The 25,694-nt window shown below is 23.5% G+C and overlaps 1 protein-coding gene across 11 annotated transcripts in view; it reads left to right on the top strand.

The window, feature by feature from the left end:
- Positions 1-25,092, top strand: part of LOC122860879 (tensin-1) — a 72,924-nt gene extending 47,832 nt beyond the window's left edge. For 3 of the 11 annotated variants that reach the window (XM_044164918.1, XM_044164923.1, XM_044164921.1), the window contains 17 exons: positions 4,298-4,354; positions 7,089-7,304; positions 7,567-7,730; positions 7,817-7,966; positions 8,349-8,646; positions 8,806-9,046; positions 16,767-17,050; positions 17,437-17,972; positions 19,925-20,138; positions 20,228-20,422; positions 20,813-21,496; positions 21,676-22,109; positions 22,341-22,430; positions 23,032-23,318; positions 23,399-23,764; positions 23,854-24,136; positions 24,204-25,092. In XM_044164918.1, coding sequence (XP_044020853.1) covers positions 4,298-4,354; positions 7,089-7,304; positions 7,567-7,730; positions 7,817-7,966; positions 8,349-8,646; positions 8,806-9,046; positions 16,767-17,050; positions 17,437-17,972; positions 19,925-20,138; positions 20,228-20,422; positions 20,813-21,496; positions 21,676-22,109; positions 22,341-22,430; positions 23,032-23,318; positions 23,399-23,764; positions 23,854-24,136; positions 24,204-24,363 — 4,659 coding nt within the window. In that variant the 3' untranslated portion in view covers positions 24,364-25,092. Of the gene's footprint in view, positions 1-179; positions 333-3,424; positions 3,941-4,297; positions 4,355-7,088; positions 7,305-7,566; positions 7,731-7,816; positions 7,967-8,348; positions 8,647-8,805; positions 9,047-16,766; positions 17,051-17,436; positions 17,973-19,924; positions 20,139-20,227; positions 20,423-20,812; positions 21,497-21,675; positions 22,110-22,340; positions 22,431-23,031; positions 23,319-23,398; positions 23,765-23,853; positions 24,137-24,203 lie in introns of those variants that run through there. The other 8 variants (XM_044164919.1, XM_044164922.1, XM_044164928.1 and 5 more) reach the window with 6 other exon arrangements.
- Positions 25,093-25,694: the final 602 nt, after the last annotated feature.

Here is a 25,694-nt window from a genome sequence, read left to right as displayed (position 1 = left end):
AGACACAAATAAAAAAATAGTCAAAAAATAAAAATAATAAAAATTTGCAAAGAAAAAAGAGGAAGAGGATTTAACGCATGCGCAAATCCTCTCCCTCCCAACCCTCTTGGTATATTCAACTACTTCAATATGTAAATTTCTCTCCCGACTTCTAAAATACACCACCTATATATTTTCTAGTTGCCACTTGACTCGCGATTCGTTCGAACGTCGAAATGATACTGTCGAAATCGAAATAATTTCGAAAATTAAAAATTCAATCATTCATTAAATATTTTTAATAAAAATAACATGCAATGAAGATTATTCCAATGGATTTTCAATTTTTTTCGGTGAGTTATTTATCAAAATATTAATAATAATTTTTAACGTCATAAATTATTAGCAGGAAATTTTCTATGGTATTTTTTTCTATTTCGAAATGGAAAAAAAGTCCTTTATATTAAAAAATGCAGATGCTTGTCGAGAACCAGGAAGCAAATTTTTCCAGACAAAAGTCAACGTTATGCCTTGATTCTCGCACTGCATGCGGAAGTTTTATTTGCGGTTTTGTAGGTGAGACTGTCGACACCTCAACAATAAATATTCTAAACAAAAAAAATATATATATATTTTTCTCTCCTCATCCTGTCGCATTCATATATATTAATTTTTTTATTCAAATTATTTTAACGTATACTAAAATTTTATTTATCATTAAAATGATAAAATAAATGTTAAATTTTTGAGTAATAAAAGCTCTAAATAATTATTCATAACAAAAAACGAGTCAGAAATTAGACAGAATTTTTTTCAAGCCATCTGGTTTCAGCCATGTATTGTCGATCATAGATAAAATTAATCCAAATATAAACATCAAATCGATGTCATGTTATTATATTCATAGAAAATTTATTTATCTCATCATCATCATCACCAAAAATAGTTGATAGTTTCTAGCTTATTAAAAAAATTTAATCCATAAAATTTATTTATATTCAGCATTACACTCCTTAAAAAAATTTCAAGTATATAAATTTTACAAAAGAAATTAACAAACTATTTTTAGTTAACTTTGAATTTATATAAAAATAAACGTTTTTTTTTTTTCCTATTTTTAATTTATTTAAAAATTAAATGGTAATCTACATTTTTATGTATTTTTTTTATTTTTATCTATTTTAGTCTTATCAATTTTCTGCTCTGTCATAAATTAAATAAAAAAAAACAAAATTATTTCCATAAAATTAGCAAGATAATGTCGCTTCTTTTTATCCAACTAGATTAAAATTTAAAAAAACCCAATGATAAAATATATTTAATAGTGTCATTTTGTTTTCTTATTTTTACTTGAAATTTTAAGATATTTATATCAATGACAGTTTATAAGTAAAAAAAAAAAGAATAAATAATTCAAGTACATTCGTCATTTCCCGTCAGTGTGAGATCATGAAATATTGTTACTTCATATCATAGGAAATACAAAGATAAAAAATTTACTATACAAAATGAATATAATATGAGAAAAAAAATTATTTTTTTCTAAATGATGGAACAAATAAATGAAAAAAAAAGGATAGTCTTAATGTTCCACACTTACGTAAGTCCTTGCTTGGGGCATTTTGCGGTTAAGTCATTAAGCCATCATACCAAGACATTCACCAATAATACAAATATAAAGTATTAGATCATGATCATTAAACACATATATACTTTGTGAATAAAATTAAAATATAAAATTAAAATTGATCATTAAAAATAGCTGTTGTAAAAAATTTAGAAAATTACAATATAAATTTGAAAATTACTTGATAATTTGAAAAAAATAAAAAATAACTATGATTTTTTTTTTTAAGATTTATGATGCAAATTAATTTTTATTAAATTGAAGCTTTTAATTAAATTTTTATGTACAAGGATAAAGCAAAAATATCGAGTGACAGTGAACTTGAAAAAAAGGCAAAATAATATGTTTAAAAAATAAAATAAAAATAGATAAATATTGGGTATGTATGCATGTCAACATGGGTAAATAAAAAAATACTATCTTTTTTTATTTTTTTCAGTTTTTTTGATGCTATTATTTTCATTCATCTAGATAACTCATTCATGATAGTAGATAACTTTTTTTTATTGAAAATTAAATTAATCATTTTGAATTTTGAATTATAATATTTAATTATTTTGATATATGAAAGTTCGATATAAAAACGAACGACATTAATTTTATGACAGACAAAAAAAATTAATAAGACTAAAATAGATGAAAATAAAAAACCATAAAAATTATCATCATTTAATTTTTAAATAATTACATAATTATTTCTCTGATTTTTAAATTAAAAAATACATATTTCATAATTAAAAATATATCTTAATGAAGATAGTTTAAATATTGAAATTTAAAAAAAAACTTGACATCCTTGACGAGGATATTATCCCCTCAAACAGATCAAAAGGTTACTAAAATAATAAAAAAATATATATTATCCTTTTAAAGTCAAATTAAATTAACAAAAAAATAAAAGTCAAGAAGAATAAAGATCTCCACAAAAAGTAATAAAAAAAAAACTACTAAAATGCATAAAAAGTTAAGAACGAAATGGAATATTAATTTTTACATAAATACAAAAAATAATAATAAAAATAATAAAGGCAAAAAAGTGAATATAAAAATGACCTAATATAAAATTTATAAAAAAAAAAAAAACAGGTCATTATAAAAAAACAAAAAATAATATTAAAAAAATTTTTTAAAAATACTTGTTTGTTTCAAATTAAACAATATACATTCAACTATTTTATTATTCAATTATAATATATAAATATAAAAAAACCAGCCCTTATATATAAAATAAAAAAAAAAATTAATTATGATTTACAATAGTTGAAAAAAAAACGAGATTTGGCGGGTTAAAAAAAATAAAATAAATAAAAGATGCGTGCGCTGATGACAGTGACGTCAGTAACCATAGTAACATGTCCTAAATGATCCCCTCGTCCTTTATTCGAATGTGTATATATTCATTTTCCCAACCACCCAACCACCCAACCACCCCCAAGAGGTCCTCAATACCACGAGACCCGGGAAGCAGCAGTGTCAGACCGGGCGCGGCACCTCGAGGGCACTCTTCCCAAGTTGACCTAGGTCGTGATTAAATCTTCAAGATTTATTATTATTATATTTTATTTATTTTTTAAATCTTAAATATCAACAATAATTTTTATCTTTTTTTTTTCATTTCTCAAAGAAAAATAAGCAATTGCTACAAAAATATATAAAAATATCTGAAAATATATATGAAATTATATTAATTTTTATAATTAATATAAAAATATTTTTAAAAAACAGTGGTGTACTAATTTTTTTTTTCTTTTTTTGATCTATTAAATTTTTTATTTACAGTGAAATATGATATTAAAATTATTGTTGTATACAGGGTGCCACCCAAGTTGTTTATCAACGTGGGCGATTGACGCGTGCCCCAGGCTATGATATGATCATGAAGGGGGGTTGAGGTATGGGGAGGACTGAATTAGTCTGCGATTAAGATACACAAGATTAACGGTGAAAGGCGAGAGTGTGTTTTGATGCAATTATATATACACATCATCTTGTGTATCAATAAAATCAAAAAAAAAAAAAAAGATTCACATCAATATGTTATTTGTTGTATCTGTTTATTTTTGTATTGGTGTTTAATGAATTTAAATAATGAAATAAAAATTACAATTTAAATAAAAACAGGGTAATATTTAAAAATGTAAAAATTTTTTTTTTTTTAAATTAAATAATACAAAAATTTAAATAATAATATAAGGAAGTTGTGGTATGACGAATACCAGTGGCAACTCCTCTTTTTCCCGGGCCTGGCTTGGTGCCCGTTGCTGTCATTATGCCGGTTACTTTGATGCAAATAATAACGGGAATCTTCAAGATCTATTACAACTTAAGAATGAGGTATCATTGAACAGAATTATTTAAACAATAATTCATTCATTGGTTTAAAATACGGTAGATGCATTTTTACGTACGTGTGCCATTATTATATTACACATATATTATTTTTTATTTTTAATAAAAATCTATTATTAATAATAATAATAATAATAAATAATAAAATTGTCATAATAGTTATTATTTAGTTATCATTCATACATTTATTGTTAAATATTACCATTGTTTATTATTGTTTTTATTTCAATATTTAAACAAATATTCATAAAAAAAATTCACAAAATTTTTTTTTTTTTTTCTTTTTATTATAAGGTTATTTATTTATTGTTTAATTTATTTTTTTTTTTTTTATTGTTACAGCAAAATGGAACATATGATGAACCGAGAAATTTGGCAACAAACGTTGTCAAGCATGTGGTGAGTGAATTTATTTATTCATTTTTATTTAACGATATGCATTTGACTCTTTTACTGCTGCAGGACTTTTTTTTTGTTTAGAATAAAATATAGAATAAAATAATTGAAATTAAATTTTAAAATTTGTAGGATAATTATATTGAAGTGTTGTTTAAATATTAGAAAAATAATTTCATGTAAATTATGCTTAGAAATATTTTTTTTTTTTAGCTAAGAATATTAGAAAAAAAATATAATAGAAACAAGCTGTTATCAGTGCTGATAAGAAGACTTTCGTGGATTATTATTGTGACATAGATTAACTTGTTATTTAAATATTTAATATTTAAACAAACGCGTATTATCCCTTTTATTCTTCTTCACGTTTATTCTACGTGATCCTTAAAGACTTTGTCCATTGCGTCACGATTTCTCCACCAAGAGATTTGTGTTTCATTTATTCCGTGAGAAAATATGTTATTCCAAATGGATGATACGTATTTACATTTTAAACGCGAATATATACATTTTTTTTTTTTTCTTCTTTTTCTACTTTAACCTTTTTATATATATTTTATTTTTGCGGTTTACCGGTGTGACCATGTTAAATTGTTAAAATACATTTGTTGTACTAATGCCAGAAAAAATAATTTGCAACAAACGAAATAAAAAAAATTACATTTTTTAAAGTCGCATCTAGTTAAGCTTGATAATAAAATGAATTTTTAAAAACCAAAATAAACATGGTTTATTTTTTTAAAAACCAATTTAAAGAATTTTTTTTTAAACTTTTTTATTTCTTTTTTTGCCACTACGGTCTCGAGCTCGTTTCGTTTGGCGAAACCTAGAGAATTTTTTTTACTCACTCCAGACACTTTAACACCAAATATCAATGTGTGTGTGTGTGATAAATTTAAAAAAGTTTATATATTCTTGTAGGGCATGAAACCACCTACAACCTGTGTATTTTATTTAATATCTCAAATGAATTTAAACTCTTAACTCTTACAAACAATTATTATCTATAGAAAATTTGTTAGAAAAAAAATCTCCTTTTTAGAAATGCGTAGTTTTTTAAAAAATATATATTTTAAAATCACAGTAATGTTATGGATTCTAAAAATATATTTACGATGCTATAACCAAGTTCCTGTCGGTTTTTTTATTTTGCATTAGTAAAAATATATTTCCATCTTATTTACTTTTTTTTTTTTTTTTTTAATTTTATTCATTTAACTGCATTTTTATTTTCAACATAAATAAAAAAATATATAGGTGTTACAAGTCACAAGTAAAAAAAAAATTTAATATATATTTTTATTTTCACATTGTTCATATGACCAATGTAATATTCCAAATGTCCATGTATGTGTTGTAGAATAATAAATCTACCAAAGCGTCATGCTTCGCAAGTAAAATTACTATTGCGATGCTGGTTTTTTTTCAACCGCGACATTAAAATTTTTTGACCACCCTCAATGGCACTTTGATCATCTTACATAACAATAAAAATATCAAATAAAAATAAAAGCCAAAAATAATAATTTTTTTAAATTAATTCCAACAACGTCAGCACCAAATGGACACAACTTGAATTTTCATTTAAAACTTGTTATTTTCTCCAAAAAAAAAATGAAAAAAAAATGAATAAAACTGGGCCAAGACATGTACATTTAGTTCATATGAACCAGTTGGCACTTGATCCATCTTTTCATTTTTCAATTCATATTAAAAATAAAAAATACAACAATGATTTTAATCTTCATGATTGCAATGTACAATTTTTCATTGCCTTGTTTAAAATATGGTGATAATATCAGATGACTTGACTACTTGTTTCAATTCAATTATTCACTTTGTGTTTTTTTCTTTTCATTATTTTTTTTTTTTAAATCAACACAATAAGACACCACTGCATTACTTAACAATTTTACCTTGAAGGTAATTCAACAAATAGACAACTAGGAAGAATTTTTATTCAAATAACAGGAAATATATTTACTAGATCATATTTTTATTATTATATTTATTTTTCATACACGCAAATGAATTTTTATGTTTTTTTTAAAAACCAATCAGAATGATATGTTCCCTTCCTCTTCAACAATCAACAATGTCATGTGTATAATAATTAATAATAATAAAAATTCATGATACTTACAAGTTGAAGATAAAAATTTTAATTTTTAGTATTACTTTGGTATTTTTATCAGCAACTACTCTGTGATCTAGACAAAATTTTTCATTTATTTTCTAATACTGCTTCTGTTGCTGCTTATTTTTTTGTTTATTTATTTTATTTATTTGTATGAAAAGTTGTTGTTGTTGTTGTTTTTGTTGTGGTGATTTTTTTTTTTTTACTGGAAAGTTCTGATATAACGGTGGTGCTCGTTAGACAAAATTACATGCCGATCTTGCTGGATATCGGTAGCCCTTGGGGCAGCTTTTAAAATGCAGAATATTCTTTGTGCAAGAATCTTGTACCGACCCCAGTTCACCAAGGTTAATTTACTCAACGCGTTCTTTAATCCTGTTCAACACACTTCTCACTATTTTCTTTTTTTTTTTGATACTTTTATCTCTCATGTCTCTTTGATTTTCTTCTCTATTTTTTTTAATTACATATTATTTTTTTTCATATAAAATATATACTATATACAATCTGTAATTAAAATCTTGACTGTTTTGTTTAGTTATTTATTTTTTGTTTTACAAACTAGCTTTTAATTTTTTTTTTAAATTGTTTGTTGATCAGGTGCAAAAGTCTTCTTCATCGGTATCACCGAGAACACCTGGTGTTGGTGCTGATGCTGGTATCATGACAAATGGTAAAAATGGACGAGTCAGTGAGGTCATGGAATTGTGTTATGTTACTGAAAGAATTATTGCATTATGGTACAGAGATGATTCACAGGGTGTTTTTGAACATGCCACTAATTTATTGAGAGGAAAACATGCTGATAATTATATGGTATGTTAATATGTACATATTTTTTTTATATTTCATTTTGGAACTTGAATATATATTGAAGAGGCGGGAAAGCTCTGGGCTCTATTGTTGTTGAGATGAAAAATTACAAATGATTATTTAAAATAAAAAAAATGTAAATTTCTTTTATAATAATGTAAATAAATTTAAATGATTAATAACTTTTAATAAAATTAACAAATGATATCTTGAATATTCATTTTGATAATTCAAATAAAATAATAAAATTATAATTATTTTTTAGATATTTAATTTATCATCACCTGGAAGAAATAATGAATCAAATATACGAGAATGTGGTTGGCCTCATGGTTTAGCACCAAGTTTAGAACGTCTTTGTGCCCTTTGTAAATCACTTGATTCATGGTTAAATGAAGCAACAAATAGAGTTGTTGTACTTCATGCAAGGTATAGTAAATTTATCAAATGAATAAATATTAATTAATTTTTGCTAAATGTATATGAAAATTATTAACACAATAAATTATATACAGAGGTGCAAAAGAACGTCTTGGTGTTGCTGTATCAGCATACATGAATTACATAAGTATTTGTGGTGGACGTGATCAGGCACTTGATAGATTCGCAATGCGGAGATTCTTGGATGACAAAATTGGTTCCCTCAGGGTACCATCCCATCGAAGGTAAATGTCATTCAATACATACATATTATTTTATCATCATATCAACTTGTTAAAAAAAATTAAAAACATATTTATCTTTCCTCTTTTTCTTGTTTTTACAAATAAAAAAACTTTTATATTACAGTATATTTTATTTTTATAATCATGATATCATTATTTTACCCTCTGGCAACCTTGAACCTGTCGGAAAGTCATTTGATTGCTGGTTGTTGTTTTGTTGAATAATAAATATGACACACCGTAATTGAGTGATTTAAATATTTCAGTGTATTTTATCTAATTTTTTAAAAATTATATTACAAATAAAAACGAGATTATTTTGTTTTTAATTTAAATTAAATAATGATAATATTGATTAATTTTTTTCCATTTCTTTTTACAGATATATTGAGTATTTCAGTGGTCTTTTAGCTGGACCATTGAGAATAAGTCAATCGCCATTATATTTAACACATGTTACAGTACTTGGTGTACCATTATTTGAACCAACTGGTTGTCGTGCATTTTTTAAAGTTTATGAAGGTTTAACACCAGTTTATACATCTGATTTATACTCTGTTACAAATGCAAGAGAATTTACAGTTAATCTTGGTGGTCTTAGATTACGTGGTGATATATTGGTCAAGTGTTATCATAGAATTTATTCAAAACAAAGTAGAGAAACAATGTTTTCACTTCAGGTAATAATAACTCCACAATAAATTATTAAAATTTTAATATGAAAAAAACGATAAAATGTAATTTATTCAATAACAATTTATCAACAAATCATTTTGTTTTTTAAATATAAAATTTACAATAATATTATTAAGATTATATTTATTTTTTTTTTGTTTTAGTTTCATACATGTGTAATTACGGAAAATGTTGTATCATTTCCAAGATCAGAACTTGATATTGCGTGTGATGATTCACGTTGTCCACCGGACAGTGTTGTTACACTTTATTTTTCAACTGATGCAAGACGTCAAGATGGACCAATACCAGCACCAACACCAACAGTACCCCATGCATCTGCTCATCATGATCCAATTATCCATTGGGACAGTTATATCAACCTTGAAATTAATGATGACGATGGTAAGTCTAATAAAATATTTAATTATCTTCAATTAACAAAAGAATTTCGACAAATTTTTTTTATTAATTCTTTTCCCTTTTTAAATTATTAATAAAAAAAATAAAATTACATCAGTTGTAATTTTATTTGGTGGGGTACATATATGTAGTGGGGAATTTGAGAGTTATTCTCGTCTTCGAAACACCGACGACGACGACGACGACGAGGCGGCTCTGTGCAATTTTATTTCTCGTCAGTTTAAATCGGACAACCTCAACCGTGTGATGAAGGAAATTTAAAAAAATTAAATTCAATATAACGTGTTTAAATTAATTAAATAATAGTGTATTGTTTATATTTTTATTTTTTATCGTTTTGTCAACACTTGTGAGTAATAATATATTGTTATTTTTTACATTTTTATTTATGGTAAATGAGAAAAAAAAAAGAGTAGGAAATTCGCGAAAATTGTGAAATGTTGGAGAAAATTTATATCTATAAAGAGATTGTTGCCACCGTTAAATTCACCGAGATTTTAAGCTGAAAATGGTCAACATCCAAGCATGTTGTACCGTACTGTCAACATACCGTTACGCCGGGAAAGTTTAGTTTTTTTTATTTTCTATCAATTTTTTTTTTTTTTTTCTTTAGATTTTTCTAATTCTTGTGAAACACGTAGAGTTTTTATAAATCAAACCAAATTTAGTTTTATTTTAAATTGCAATATTATACAGCTTTCATATACTTATTTATTTAATAAATGGAATTTTTATTTTTAAATTCAATATTATTTTTTCGATAAAAATATATACCATTAAATTGAGTGAAATTATTATTTTTAAATTGAAAAAAAAATCATGATGCAATGTGAATTATAAAAATTTATGTTTAGAAATTTTTATATTTTATTTTCGGGGTATATTTTTTAACTTTAGTAAACAATGGTGATGCAACTACAAGAAGACGTTCAATTCGACGATAAAATAGGTGACTTTATCATATTTTTTTTTAAATAAAAAAAATCCAAAATATCAATAATTTTTATTTTTAAATCTACAATTTTGATAAATAAAAAATATAGTTTATTTTTCTTTATTTCAAGTGACAAATTGAATTGCATTTTTCTTTTTTTCTCTTGAATATATTTTTTTTCTTTTATTTACTTAACTTTTATTAAGATTATAAAAAAGAGAGTTAATAATATTACATGGAAATATTCTATTTGCATTTTCACTTGTTAATTTTTTTCATAAATAAATATTAAAATTTTTTAAGATAAAAATTTATAAAATTAATTGAAAAATTAATGATAATATCATGCAAGTTTAAATGAAAAATTATTAAAATTAAAAAACAAGTTTATTTATTGTTAAAATTAGTGAATTAAATAAATTTTGATTAATGCTGATTGAATATATTTTATAAAAATGATAAATAAATTTTACTCGAGTGTAATTATTAATTGAAAATAAAAAAATAATATATTCAATTTGTAAATATTAAAATACTATTGAATCACCTTGCCCCAGATCTTTGAGTAAACGTTTACAAGTCTAGGAATAAGATCATTTTGTATATATAAAGTCAGACCAGTGTGTGACCAACTTCCGTGGAAAATTGCCAAGCATTACGTTAAAAAAATCTAGTGGCCAAGACACACCCAGTTTACAATACTATTATACTTGAAATCAAATATTTATCGTATTCAAAAATCATAACCATTCAATCGCAAAAATTAAAATAAAACACCCACAAGTGTCACTCAACCCGCCTAGCCATCAGAATATAATTTCCAATTCACGAAAGTGAAAAACAAACCACCTACAAATAATTTAAATTAATTATTAAATCGATTTAAATTATTTTTCAAAGCTTGTTTATACAATATTATTAATTTTACCAATCATCAAATATCTATTATTTTGATTAGATTAAATTAGCAAACATTTGACAAAAAAAAATTTATAAAAAAAGAAATCTTTGAATATTTTATGATAAAAATAAATAAATAATAGAATATATATAAGTAGAAATCGCAAAGGTAATTCAGTGATCCCTTAGAAAGATATTTAACTACCCTCTCATGAATAATTTATGTATTTTGTGTGTTCTCTTGTCTCTATTTCAACGATTTATCAACTATGCGTAATTTCAATCCTGAATAAACAAACTACTGTCATTTGTTGAAATAATAATAATAATATATTTTTAAAATATTTTTATTATTATTATTAATCGTAAATAATGTTTATCCTAATTGTTTAACTCTTAATTTGTAAATTTAATATTATTTTATTTTATTTGTTTATTTAAAAATAATAAAAAAAATAAAGTCATTAAAATGACAGTAATTTGACAATAATTTGACAGAAAAATCATTCATTGAATTTAATTGAAAAAAAATTTTTTAAAATAAAAATTTATATTTTTAAAAAAAATATTTATATACCAAAATTTTGTAACACTCTTAATTATGATTTTTTTATTTTTATATTTATTTAAAATAATTATTATTTTTAGATTTTATGGGTTAGATATAATACATAAGAGAAACGAAAGAGGTGTCTCTTTTCTTTGCCAGAAAATATATTTAAAAAATTTTTTTAAAATAAAAAAAAAAAACAAGTATATTAGTAGATATATAAATTTATTTATTATTTCTAAATTTTGTTTAAATATTTAAATATTTATAAGGTAATTTTTTATTTCAAATTATATAATATTGAATAAAAAGTTGAATTATTATTTTTTCGATTAAACGTAAAAGATATTACCAAGTTGTGATCATTCGGTGAAGACTTTAGCCATAGAAGGACATGGTTCATTCGATTTAACCAAACATAAAAAGAGTAGGAATTTATAATACCTCTCTCTTCTCAATCTTTATTTCAATGACTATATTTTATTTGCTAAAAATTTTTTAAACACTAGCTAAGAAACATAACTAAGAATTACAATAAAAAAATTTTTTTAAAATCTTAAAATGGATATTTAAATGTTGAATTATTTAATTGAAATTTAATTAAAATTGATATTATTTTTGATACCTTGGAGCACCTACCTGATGACCTTGAAAACACCCTGTAAGAAGATTTTTTTTTTTCGAATCATTGTTGAATTTTAAAGTGACTTCTATAAGTGGTATCACGTGGAATTTATTTGAATTTTATGAGGTTTTTTTTATTGCTGTTGTTGTTGTTTATTTTTTTGCTATTATATCTATGATAGACACTTGGTAATATGTCGTTGCGTAGGAAGTAACAAGCCCAACCCAACGAGATCTGTTCATTTCTCTTGAATATATTGTGATGATGGTGGTGGAAATACGCAAAAGAGAACACATAACGTCATTTTAAAAAGTTTGCAGTGTAGTTTGTGCTCTGTTACTTGAATGTGTCTCCAAACAAAATATATAAATAAATTAATTTTTTTTATATATTTATATTCTTTGCTCTATTCCCACGGTGGTTTTGAATAATTGTGTTATTAAATAAATAAATAAAACCGAGTATCGAATTAGAAGAAAAAAAAAAAATTTAGTCTTCAGGTATTTTTAAAATTATCAATTATTATTCTACTTGTAATTTATTTATTACATAAAAAACTTCATAGAAAAATATCTAAAAGACTTTTATGAAAAACAAGTTAAAAAAAAAAAGAAAAAAAGACAGTAAATTTTATTACAAAATTTTCATATATAAATAAATTAAAATAATGTTTTAAATTTATTTTAACAATTTAATTTTATTATAATCATTGGAGTTTATTATATCCACTTTGTGATGATTCTACTAAAGATGATTGGATTTAATAAATAAATAAAACCCAGTATTAAATTAGAAAGAAAAAAAAAAAATTTACAGGTATTTTTAAATTTATTAATTATCCTACTTGTAATTTATTAATTACATAAAAATTTTCATAGAAAAATGGTTGAAAGACTGATATTAAAATCTGAAATAACTAAATAAAATAATAAAATAAATATTAATTGTTATAAATAGAAAATAAAATAACAATTAAAAAACAAAATTTTATTATATATTTTTAATAATGTTTTAAATTTATGGTAATAATTTAATTTAATTGCAATCATTTGAAATAATTACTTTGCTAAAGATGATTTGATTTAATAAATACACAAATAAATGAATAAATAAATAAATAAATAAATAAATAAATAAATAAATAAATAAATAAATAAATAAATGAACAAATAAATGAAACAATCACACCTTTTTCTTTTAAACTTTTGTCATTTTTGAATATTATAAATTTACAACAAATGACATGATTATAATAATATTTTATATGTGTTTTTATATGAAATAAATACATACATATATATGTGGTTGCCCTCGGTCGGGGATATATCCCTCTATAAGGCCACTTTAATTCGTACAGACGGGCGAGCAATACGCCCTGGGCAAATCGACATGCTCTCTCAAGCCTTCACCTCGTTTTACTCATGATACTCTTATTTCTTTATTTTATTTATATACATATTTTTTTTTTTCATATCATCATCATCATCTTCTTTTTATTATCCATCTCATATCCAATATATATTTTCCCTCCTCCATTCTCTCAATAATTACACCTTGAATTTTTTTAATATATATTTTTATTTTATTCTTAAAATTCAACTTTATATATCAAAATTGAGACAATCAATTGATACATCCTAAACTAGTCCAATTCAAAAAAAGAAAACATTTTTTTTTTTTTTTTCTCATTCTTACACTCGTTTTGATTTAAAAGTAAATCATTAATCAATTTTTATTTTTATGGATGACAATGATAAATGAAAGAAACGAGTTATAAAATAATTCCAATTGGTTTTAGATATAGTTAGTGTTTTTAAAAAAATAATAACAAAAAATTGAGGAGAATTTTTCCAACGAAAAATACCAGTTAGTAAAAAGCAAGAATCTTTTATTTCGATATATTTGTTTTTTTTTCGTTTCTTTTTCTTGTGGAAATGTTTAGGTATGTTGGGATGTTATGTGGGATTATTTGAAGGCTGCTGGATAAAAAAAATAGCTTTTTAAAAATGTTTAGAGAAGGGGTTAATATCTGCAATTTAAATCGATAGTGAAGATTAAAACTAGAGGATCATCATTATCATTCGTTAACGGATTGTGGTTTTAAACTTGCAGCTGCAATTCGTGCAAATTATTTTATTAATTTTTTATATTATCTTGTCTTTTTATTGAAAGATAAGTTAGTATGTATTACATTTGAAAAATAAAGCTACTGAGATTATTTATTCTACCATTTGATTTCAATTAAATTTCCAAGAAAAAAAAATTACACAAATATGTAATTAAATAAAATGAAAAAAGAAACTAACTCAATGGGAAATAAAAAGAGTAAGAAAAAATCACAAGTACTTTTTTATCTTGAAGGAAATGTGTAATGATTTTTTTTTATTTGCTTGTCGTCGTGTTTGAAATATATTCAGACGATATCAATGACCGAATGAGATTTATTTTTTATGTATAAAGAAAATTTCATTGAGCGTCTTGTCAATGACTCAGTGTCAAGACAATCATATTATTTTTACAAGATAATTAAAAAATGAATGAAAAATTATGTACATACTTTTTTCTTTTATTTAAATCATTTTTAAATTATGAAAATATATTGTTGAGAAAAAAATAAAAGCAATGATGCGTAGACATGATTGTCAATGGCATGTATCATATGAAAAAGTCACAAATCACTGTATCAATTTACATTTTCATATAAATTTATTGTCGTTTTAAAATTTAGTAATACAAGTTGCTAATTTTTTTATATTTTCAACCAATACACATAGTAATTAATAAATAAAAAAATATTTTAAAATGATAAGATAATTAAATTTTTATTATTAATCATTACAAGATAATTCTATTGCGAAAAAAAATTAATTATATTTTGAAATTATACACAAATAGTTATTTAATAAAATTAAATTAATAATAATTTTATAAAATAAATATTTAATTAAATTATAAAAGATATTATCAATAAGTACTTATAAATTTTCTCGTTTAAATATTTTAAAATAATTGTTGCACACAGTTAAGAATACTTGTGTATAATTTGTATGTTTTTTTTATATTATAATTTTTTGCGCAAATTGTTCAAGTGTTGAGGGCACATACTCATGTCTATAAAATATCAGGGCTAATGGTTAAAGTGCCGCCGGGATCGTTTTACCACCAGCCACTTTAATCCTCCTTTAACTGTCTTTATTTATTTATTTTTTATTTTTTATTTCACGTATTTTAACTCCTACTATTACTGACTATCATGCTTCCTCATTCTTATTTATCCTTTTTTATTCAATTTTTTATATATATATTTGTTTTTTTTTTATTTTAAATTTATATTTTTATCTTTACTATTTTCTCATGCGAAGATTAAACGCCAGAGGCTACATGTTCTTCCGCCACTTTTCTTGATATAACAAGTATACTTATTTTATTTACCGAATGAACATTGTAAGATACATTTATACAAGTTAACTGACCACACAAGATTTGCTTGCTATTTCTAATTCTCAGCAATTATTGGCTTTAGCAAGATTTAAAAATAATAATTGATTTCAAAAAAAAAAAATATAATTAAACTTAGAATTTAAAATTGAAAAAAAAAATTGTTCATTTAACAACTTAGTTATATCGTGATCATCATTACTGATTAAAAACATTAATTAAGTGATCTTGTTAAAATACTTGGATGACACCTATTAATTATCGTGTGATTATCCAATTTAATATTTTTTATTTTACTTGAAAGTTTTTCAATTCAATTTAAAATTAATTAAGTGTTGAGTTTTGATTTTTATTATAGATAAATAATTAATATTTTTGCTAAATAATATAAATACTATTTTTTAATTATTGCTAAAAAATATAAATTGCATTTTCGATATTCAATCTTTATGAAAATTCTCCTGGGAAAATGTATAGATATTTTTTAAATTTGTCAGTCATTTAAAGTTTGAACTTTAAATTTTCCAGGTAAATAGAAACAGTCTTTAATTAGTCCCAAAAAATTTTCACCTCGGGCCGAGCATTATTTTTCTCTCTAAGTAAAATAAACCATTATTTATTTATCTATTTATTATTAATAAATTTTATAAAATATAAAAAAAAGAAAACAAATTAAATTTGATTTTAAATTTTAAAATAAAAATATTATCCAAGTGATAAACATAAATAATTACTAAAGTAAAAATAATTATTATTATGAAAACCCACCTATTTTAATATTCTAGAAAATAATTAAAAATAATAATTACAATTATTATTAAAAATTTATTTTTAATAATAGCTATTCCAAGAAATATTTATTCTATTTTTTTAATTTTTTTTACTCAATAGTAAATTTATATTTATAATAATAAATAACAATTGACAATGCTAAATAATTTTAAATACATTTATCATAATTATAAACTGCATTACTCATGCGTGATAATTTAACTTGGCCATAAACAATCGTCTAGTTAATTTTTATTATTTTTAAAAAGTTTATTTAACTAAAAAAAAATTCTAAATTGGTTTGTTAATTTTAATGGATTTTTATGTGGTCAACATAGCGTTACAAATCAAATTGTCTTCTTGGAAATAATATAAAATATATTTTTTTTTGTTTAAATTAATAATTATTCTACGAATTTTTATTATCGAAATAATTGTTTTCTTGTAAATTTAAAAAATAATAATATATATTTATTTTTTAAAGAAGGACGTAATACACCATTATCACCACTACCAAATTCAACATCATCTGTACAAACATCACCTCGTGGATTGGGTTATACATGTGGACCAATTGATGGCTCACTTTATGCTGTGGTTCATCAGGGTCCTGGTGGAGCTGTACGCGGTTCACCGCTGACGGTATCTATGGACAGTGGCATCAGCAGCGCACCGCCACAGCGACCAAGTCCTCCTGAACCAGAAATCGATAATCAAGCACATTCTGATCTTGATAAACTTCTTCATGATATGATGATGACAGTTGAGGTATTTTTTTATTTTTTCTACTTATTAATTATAATTTAATTATTCTAAAAATATATTTTAAAAATTATTTATGTCTAATGTTTAATTTTCTAAAATTTTATTTTATCATAAATTATTCTTGACTTGACATTTAAAACCAAATAAATTACATTAATTTATGCTTGATAAATTTATACTAGTATATTATTTTTTTTTCGATAAAAATTATGTAAAATAATATTTTTTTAAAATATGAAAAATTATTAAGTAATTGATACAAATTATCAGCTTAATAAAATGTTGAAATATAAATTTGTTTCACTCAATTAAAAGTCACTTAGCAAGTTTATTTAACTTATTTTTTTTTAAATAAATAATAATTGTATTTTATTGTTAAAATGTTTCAGTCAATGCCAGATCCACCAAGTCCAAATAATTACAGCCAAAATAATAACAATCAAACAGATAAAATGTATATAAATGATACGCGAAATTACAGTAGTAATCCAACATCAACATATTCAACATTAAAAGATTCATCGTATAGAAGTTACAGTGGTACACATGAATCATCATCACCACAATATGCATCAAGCAATAATTATGATACATTAAAAAATGATACAAATGATGATAATGATAAAAAATCATTTTCACCAACTGGTAATATTGATTTTATTGATGATGATATACCATATCATGCACGTCAAACAAGTCAACCGTTTAGTTATGGTGCAACAAGTGACATGATTAAACATCAAAAACTCTCATCACCTTCTTTAGTTAGAAAGGCAATTATGAGAGGAGGACAATCATCAATTGTTGATATTGATGATATTATTGATAATAATATACAAAGACCAATAACACCACTCAGTCCAACAACACCAGATCCACCACCTGAATTTGCAAATGGTTCTAAATTTAATGATCATCTTGATGGGTATGTTTTTTCATATTTATAAATTCATTTATCAAAATTAATTTAACGCAAAATTTTTCAACATGACAATTTGTCAAATAAATTATTTATAAATATGATGTTTTATTTTTTATTTGTTTATTATTAATTTACTTGGCAAGTGTTTTTTTTTATTTTAAAAAATATTATAATATTTTTTTATATTTTCATGGTCATATATTATTTTGAAATATTTATTTTTTATTTAAATTCCAATTAATAAAATTTTTCATGTGAATTTTTTTTTTTTCAATATCATCAATGTTTTTTTAAAAATTTTTATACATTGTTGAGGATGTTGCATTTCATTTGATATATCAAAAATGGTTAATGCGGTCGTGCGTGACTCAATTGTGGTTCTTTAGCCAGATGAGAAACTTGAAACCCATTTGTCGATTGACAGTTGAAATTTTTTTATTTCACCTCTTGTCTTTTTTTTTTTTTGTAAATTTAAAAATTATTTATAAATTTATTACAATTTCCATTGACATTGTAAATATATTTTTTTTTTTTCCTTCAAGTTCATTATTATTTATCGTTTTTGCTCAACTTTTTCTTGGCCTTTTGTCAATCAAGATTGCAGATTGAACGAAAAGAGAAAAAAATTAATTAAAATAATAATTATAAAGAAATATAAAAATTATTTTTTATTTTTTTTAAGTATAGAATATTGAGACAATGAAAAGATTAAAAAAAATAAATGATCATCATCATTAAATACAATGTTTATTTTATTTTAATTAGAATGGAATTTTTGTTAATATTATTAACAAAATTCTATATTGAAAAAAAAAAAAAAGGGGATATAATAAAAAATAATTAAGAGTATCATCGTGTTTTATTAACTTGTGCATTACTTTCTCAGCTAATTTCAATTGACTTTTGAATTGAACTCGTGTTGTAACTAATCAGATAGTCACGAGACAATATCTAAATCAAAAAAAAATATTTAAAAAATGTAAATATGCTTGTATGTGATGAAACTATACCTGAAACAAATTAATAGTTTTGTTTTGTATATATCATGGGGTCGTATTTGTCTCACGCGAATAAATAATTATATTATTTTCTTAATCCACGTGGTTTATTTCAAGTCACCAAGCATCGCCCTTTGACATCATTTTAAATATAGAACAGCCAGAGATGTCGAGACACTGTAAATCGAGCGTATAAAAACACCAGAAATTTTCTCAGTATTAGTTGAAATCTACTTCCTTTATGTTTTTTCTTTTTTTTTTTTTTAAATATATTATTATTAATGCCAAAAATAATTTCATCTTATTTTTGAATAATATCAAGTATAACGTTGTATTCCTCTACTTGAAAAATAAATCATTAATATTAAATAATTTCTTAAATAAAAAATTAAATTTGATAGAAAAAAATTATACCTATTTATAGAAAATTTTATTCTTCAAATAAAATTATTTTTTTAATATGAAATAATAATTTTTTTAAAACAAAAAATAAATAAATAAACGTGGGTTTTTTTTTTCTTTTAGTTTTGGCTTCATTACCAATCTGGGTTACACTCACGCAATATCTCATAAACGACAGTGTAATGAACCAAATGTCGAATCAAAACTTGTCCATCCAAAAAATAATTCTCTCTTTTTCATCAACTTATTTTTGTCATTTAAAAATAAATATATAAATTTAAAAAAAAAAAGAAAAAACAAACTTGAATTACCAAATTTGTGTTCAATCCTTTTTTGTTGATATATAAAATATTTTTATTATTTATTATTATTATTATTGTCATGGTTAGTCTCAGGGTTTATTGGAGGACATGGGAAAGTTGTGTGGCCCCTTGATGACCCGATCGATCGGGATCTAATTGCCCAACGACCCTTAACATCGTGATTTATATTTTTATGATTATTATTATTTATATGTCAATATATTTATATTTTTGTTATTTATTTTTGCAATAGATTGTCATGGTTGAGACAACAACAACTCAAACTAGCAGCAAGACGTGATGAAAAAAGTCCTGGTAGAATTTGGCGTCAAGAAAATGGTAATCGTGTACTTGGTGAACTTAAAAATTTACAAAGAAATCGTACAAGACAAGATGGTTATGCTAGTGATTCAGCTGTACTTGATGATGATGATGATATATGGATACCAAGTTCAATTGCATCACAGGTAAACCAATTAAATAATTCGAAAATTTATTTAATTTATATATTTTTATTTATAAAAATTAATGATGATTCTTTTTAATTTAAATTTAGACAACAAGAGGAACTTCATATACTTCAGCACCAGCAAGTCCATTATTACCACAAAGATCATCATCAAGAAAATTTAATAATGGAACAATGAATGGTACAATTAGTAGACAAAGAGCTGAGAGTGTTAATGAACGTCCATTTACATCAACATCATCAAAAAGATCATATGAATTTAGAAAATACAACGATACACAGGCAAGATAAATTATAAATTTCATTTATTTTTATTTTTAATATATCTCAAATGCAAAATTAACTAAACAGTAGAAAGAAAAAATAGAAAAAAAACATTTAAAAAAAAAAAACAAATTTGCTTGTGATATTTTTAATTGAGACTAGTAGTTGAGTTTAAATCTAGATACAACTCATCAACATTTTAACGCGTGCATAATGACACCATTTATTAATCACCATGTATAATATTTAAAATTTATATTCTATTTATAAACATTTAAATTATCCCATTTATCATAATTTTTTTTTGTTTATTTTATTAGTTATTATTAAAACAATAATATTTTTTTTTTATTTATTTGAGCATGTTATTAGTGTTGAAAAAAAATTAGAGCTTGGCTTGCGTTACAGAACCCTACATCATCCCCGCACGCAGCTGTTGAATTATTAAAAATTTCATCTCAACAAAATCAATTAACATTGGATAAACAACAACAACAACAACAACATCAACATCATCATCAACAACAACAGATACCACCACGTCCAGAATCAAGAAGTGATAGTTATGCTAAAACTGAATTAATTATGAGAGAAAATTGTCAACTAAATGGCACATCAATTAATAATAAAATAATTGATAATAATAATCATCATGTAATTAAAAATTATAACAATAATAATCACGATACACAAAATAATAATAGTAATAATAATCATGCGACAATAAAAACTTACAATGCATCAGTTCAAAAAAATTATAATAATAAAATAAATGAGAATGATAATGTGGATAGTGGTTTACTTGCTCTTGTTGATAATAATAGTATCAATTATCATAATAATAATAATATCAATAATAATATGGATAATCCACTTGTCAATCTCATTGAATCATTGGCTGAGCTATCACCAATTAGTTCAAAATTATCAATTAATAAAGATGATAATAATCATCATCATAATTATCACCATCATGTCATTACAACTTCAAACAATAACAACAACAACAACAACAACAACAATAGTGATGTCAATACTGATACTAACAGTTCCCCAAATCAATCACCAAAAACATGGCAGAGTAGTATACAGGTTTGTTTGAACCCACGCTTGTGCATTTTATAAATAAACAATTAAAAAAAATTTACTTTTATTAATAATATCAATAGTATTAATAAAAAATAAATTGGATATTAATCTTTTTATTAATACTATTAAATATTATGAAGAATAATTTTTAATTTTTGATTTTTTTTTCCTTGTATAATTAGTCACAGCATGATTCACCAACTTCATGGACTGAAAGAAGCAATAGTCCAGGCAGTGCAATTATTGGAAGTGCATCAAGACCACAAACACCAGCATTTCCAGTACATCCACGTACTCCATATGTCAACAATTCATCACCAACAGTTACATTTGCTAATGATAAAAATTATATATCATCAAATAATTACAACAGCAATGATACAACATTGTCAAATAATTATTCAATTCACAATAATAATGGTTATAATTATGATCATGGTAATAATAATAATATCAGTATGAATAATCACAACAACAATGTTAATAGTAACAATATTAACAACAATAACAACAACAACAATCGTGGATACATGGGAGACAGAGCAATTTACATTGAGGAAAAAAGAGATCTTTCGAAGGATACAGGATTGCCTCCCAAGAGTCCGACAACACAGCGGTTAGTATTATTAATTAATTAATTAATTAACTTGTTTTACTAGATAATAAATTAATTTAATTTTTAATTATTTTATATTAATTTAGTTATTTAGTTTAATTAAATAACTCTTTTTTGATTTTTAGAATTTAAAAATAAATAATTAAACAGGTCTTGATATAATTGAAAAAGTAAATGATTAATTTTTCTTTTTGAATATTATTATTATTTTTTTATTTGATTGAATTTTAGACGCTTGAGTTTTCCGGCAAGCGGATTGCTTAAACAAACACATAACAAACGATGGCAACTCACTAATCAATCGGCATCGTTCGATTATAGGTAAAAAAAAAAATTGAAAAGAAAAAAACAATAAATAAATCAAATATTTATTTAAAAAATATATGTAGCTTTTGTCATTGTACAAGTGTTTTTATTGTATTTCAAGGACGCATGAATAATCGGTCTATCAATGCACCTGTGAAAGTATTTTTTGTTTTTTGAATTATTATCATCTAACTTGTCGTTGAATGTTCAAATCAATACTGCTGATTTGTAGATATATTGTGTTTGTGTTTGGTAATGTTTTTTTGTCATAAATATTCGTACCACATTTTTGCCACTAACAGCGACAACAGCTAACAGCATCATGTCAAGAAGATAAATAAAAAAATATTACAGGACAATAATCATGAATAAAATATTGTATAAATTGTGTTTTTTTTTTTAAAATTTTTTAAAACTAGGTATATTATTTAAAGAAATATTTATCTGTTGAATAATTTACAACTATGTAAAAGCCATTTTGCACCTGCACTTTTCACCTAAATATAAATAAATGAATAATAGTAGAAATGTAAATGTGAAATAACATGTTATTGTATATATAAATTAATATATAAAAATGTAATTTATTTAAAAAAAAAATTATAAAATATTACAGCAAGGACCGTCCTGTTTCACCGACAAATGAAATAATTATGTCACATACAATAAATCGCAGTCCAGGTACACCAACTCATATTGATTTTATGCAAAGTCCAAAAAGTGCAACATCATATACATCAATAAATAGTGGTGGTAATTCATCACCATCAATTCAACAATATGGATCAAGAAGATCAAGTGTACATTCAAATACAGAACCACAAGAAGTTGCTGATGTCAATGTTAAATTTGTTCGTGATACCAGTAAAATATGGTATAAACCAAATATTTCACGAGAACAAGGTAAAATTAATTTTACAATATTATAATTTAATCATTTATTTAATTTTATATTATCTATTTATTTATTTATATATTTTTAGCAATTGCAATGTTAAAAGATGCAGCACCAGGTACATTTGTTGTACGTGATAGCAATTCATTTCCTGGTGCATTTGGTTTAGCACTTAAAGTATCATCACCACCACCAGGTGCACCAAGTAGTCCAAAAGATTCATCAAATGAACTTGTACGACATTTTCTTATTGAGCCAACATCACGTGGTGTAAGATTAAAAGGATGTGCAAATGAACCAGTATTTAGTTCATTATCAGCACTTGTTTATCAACACAGTTTAATGTCAATGGCATTACCATGTCAATTATTACTACCAGAGCCTGAAGCTGCTGCAAGAGCACTTGATTCACCATCAATAAATAGTCCACAACAATTATTGGCTCAGGGTGCAGGTTAATAAATCTTTCATCCAATTTTAAACTCTTTATTTAATTTTATTTATTTATTTATTTATCTATTTCATTTTTTTTTTTTTTTTCAGCTTGCAATGTTCTGTATCTTTTCACAATTGATACTGAATCACTTACGGGACCTCAAGCTATCAAAAAAGCTGTTACAAAATTATTTGAACAAAAACCACTGCCATCAGCAACAATTGTACATTTCAAAGTATCAACACAAGGAATAACACTAACAGATAATTCAAGAAAATTATTTTTCCGTCGTCATTATCCAACAAATAATATAAGCTATTGTGGATTAGATGCTGATGAAAGAACTTGGGATTTTGTTAGTGAAGAAAGTGGAAGACCTCTTAGTACACAGTAAGTATATATTTATTATTTATTTAATTTTAAAAATATCGTTAATTAAAATTATTTTATTTTTCAGTCGTTGTTTTGGATTTGTTGCAAGAAAACCAGTCCATAAAACAGATAATCAGTGTCATGTATTTGCTGCACTTGAACCAGGCCAACCAGCAACAGCAATTGTTAATTTTGTCAACAAAGTTATGATGGGAAATTCAGCAATAAAGGCAAATATAGTTTAAAATAAAATCAAAAATTATTATTTAAAAAAAAAAATATCTTTATGAAGCCAAACTGAACCAGACTGAGCATATTTAAAAGATAATATTTTAAAAAAAGAATAAATAAATAAAGTAGCTCTTCATAGTTATCTAGAAGAAACGAAAATATATATTATTTATATAAGAAAAAAAAGGAATAAATAAACGACGATAATATTGACGACTCATTCTATTTATTTTTTTCTTTCTAATTCAGAATGAGATAATAATCAAAATGCTTAAGAAAAATGTGCCCGATTACTATAAATAACGATAAAATTATTATCAATATATTTTATTTTTCTGTGCACTTATAGTTATATAGAAATTTAAAAAAAAAAATAACATTTAATTCTTCACAGAGTTCAAATCAAATAGCGCCATTGACCAGGCTTTTATTTTAGAATTTAGTTTTCGAAATAAAAATTAATTATGTACGTTGCATGATCGTTGAAGTGTCTAAATTATAAATTAATAAATATTATTAACAAATAATAGTTTAAAATATAATAAAAGCAATTGTAAATTGAATTTAAAAATTGACTAAAAATTTCAAAGAAATATTTTGTTTCTCAATTTCAATGTATGGAACAATTGTTCATAACTGTAAATAACACTAAGGCCTTAGACGAAGATGAAAAAGAATATATTTAAACTGTTACAAAACGAATTTAGATTGAAATAAATACAAAAAAAAAGAAATATATATTTAACAAATAACATATAGTATGAATGAATTAAAAACGAAAAATTCAATTAAAACTGTAATTCATTAGTTTCCTGTTGAACAAAAAAAAAATAAAATAAAATAACATAATGTGGTTTAACGGAATTTATTCGGTTGAGAAGATCCACACTAAAAAAATTAATATTTAAAAAAAAAAGTAAATGATAATTTAAATTAAAAAATAGTTTGCTAATTTTCAGTCAATTATTAATCAACGATATATGATTAATTTTAATTCCCCAATCTTCCGTGACAAACAAAAAAAAGTATAAAAATTAATTATTCAATCGAAAAAAAAAAAAACAAAAAAAAAGAATTACTTTTTGAATAATAATTTAAATTCTACGATGGTTTTTTTAAATTTATTTTCGTCATTAAAATATTGAAATCAACAGTGTTTTTATGAAGCAAAAAAATTCTTAATTTATGCCACACTTATGCTAGTCAAAATTCGATCTATTCCAGAGGGTAGAGTTATTGTCGTCGCAGGCAGCTAAAAGAAAAAAATATATAAAAAAACAAACTATGAATTTTAATATGTAAAAAACATGTGAATAGAAAAAGCCACAATAAAAACAAAAAAAAT

The sequence above is a fragment of the Aphidius gifuensis genome, linkage group LG1 (assembly GCF_014905175.1).
Source record: "Aphidius gifuensis isolate YNYX2018 linkage group LG1, ASM1490517v1, whole genome shotgun sequence".
Classification (NCBI taxonomy): domain Eukaryota; kingdom Metazoa; phylum Arthropoda; class Insecta; order Hymenoptera; family Braconidae; genus Aphidius; species Aphidius gifuensis.
This window is presented reverse-complemented; position numbering and strand designations above follow the sequence as displayed.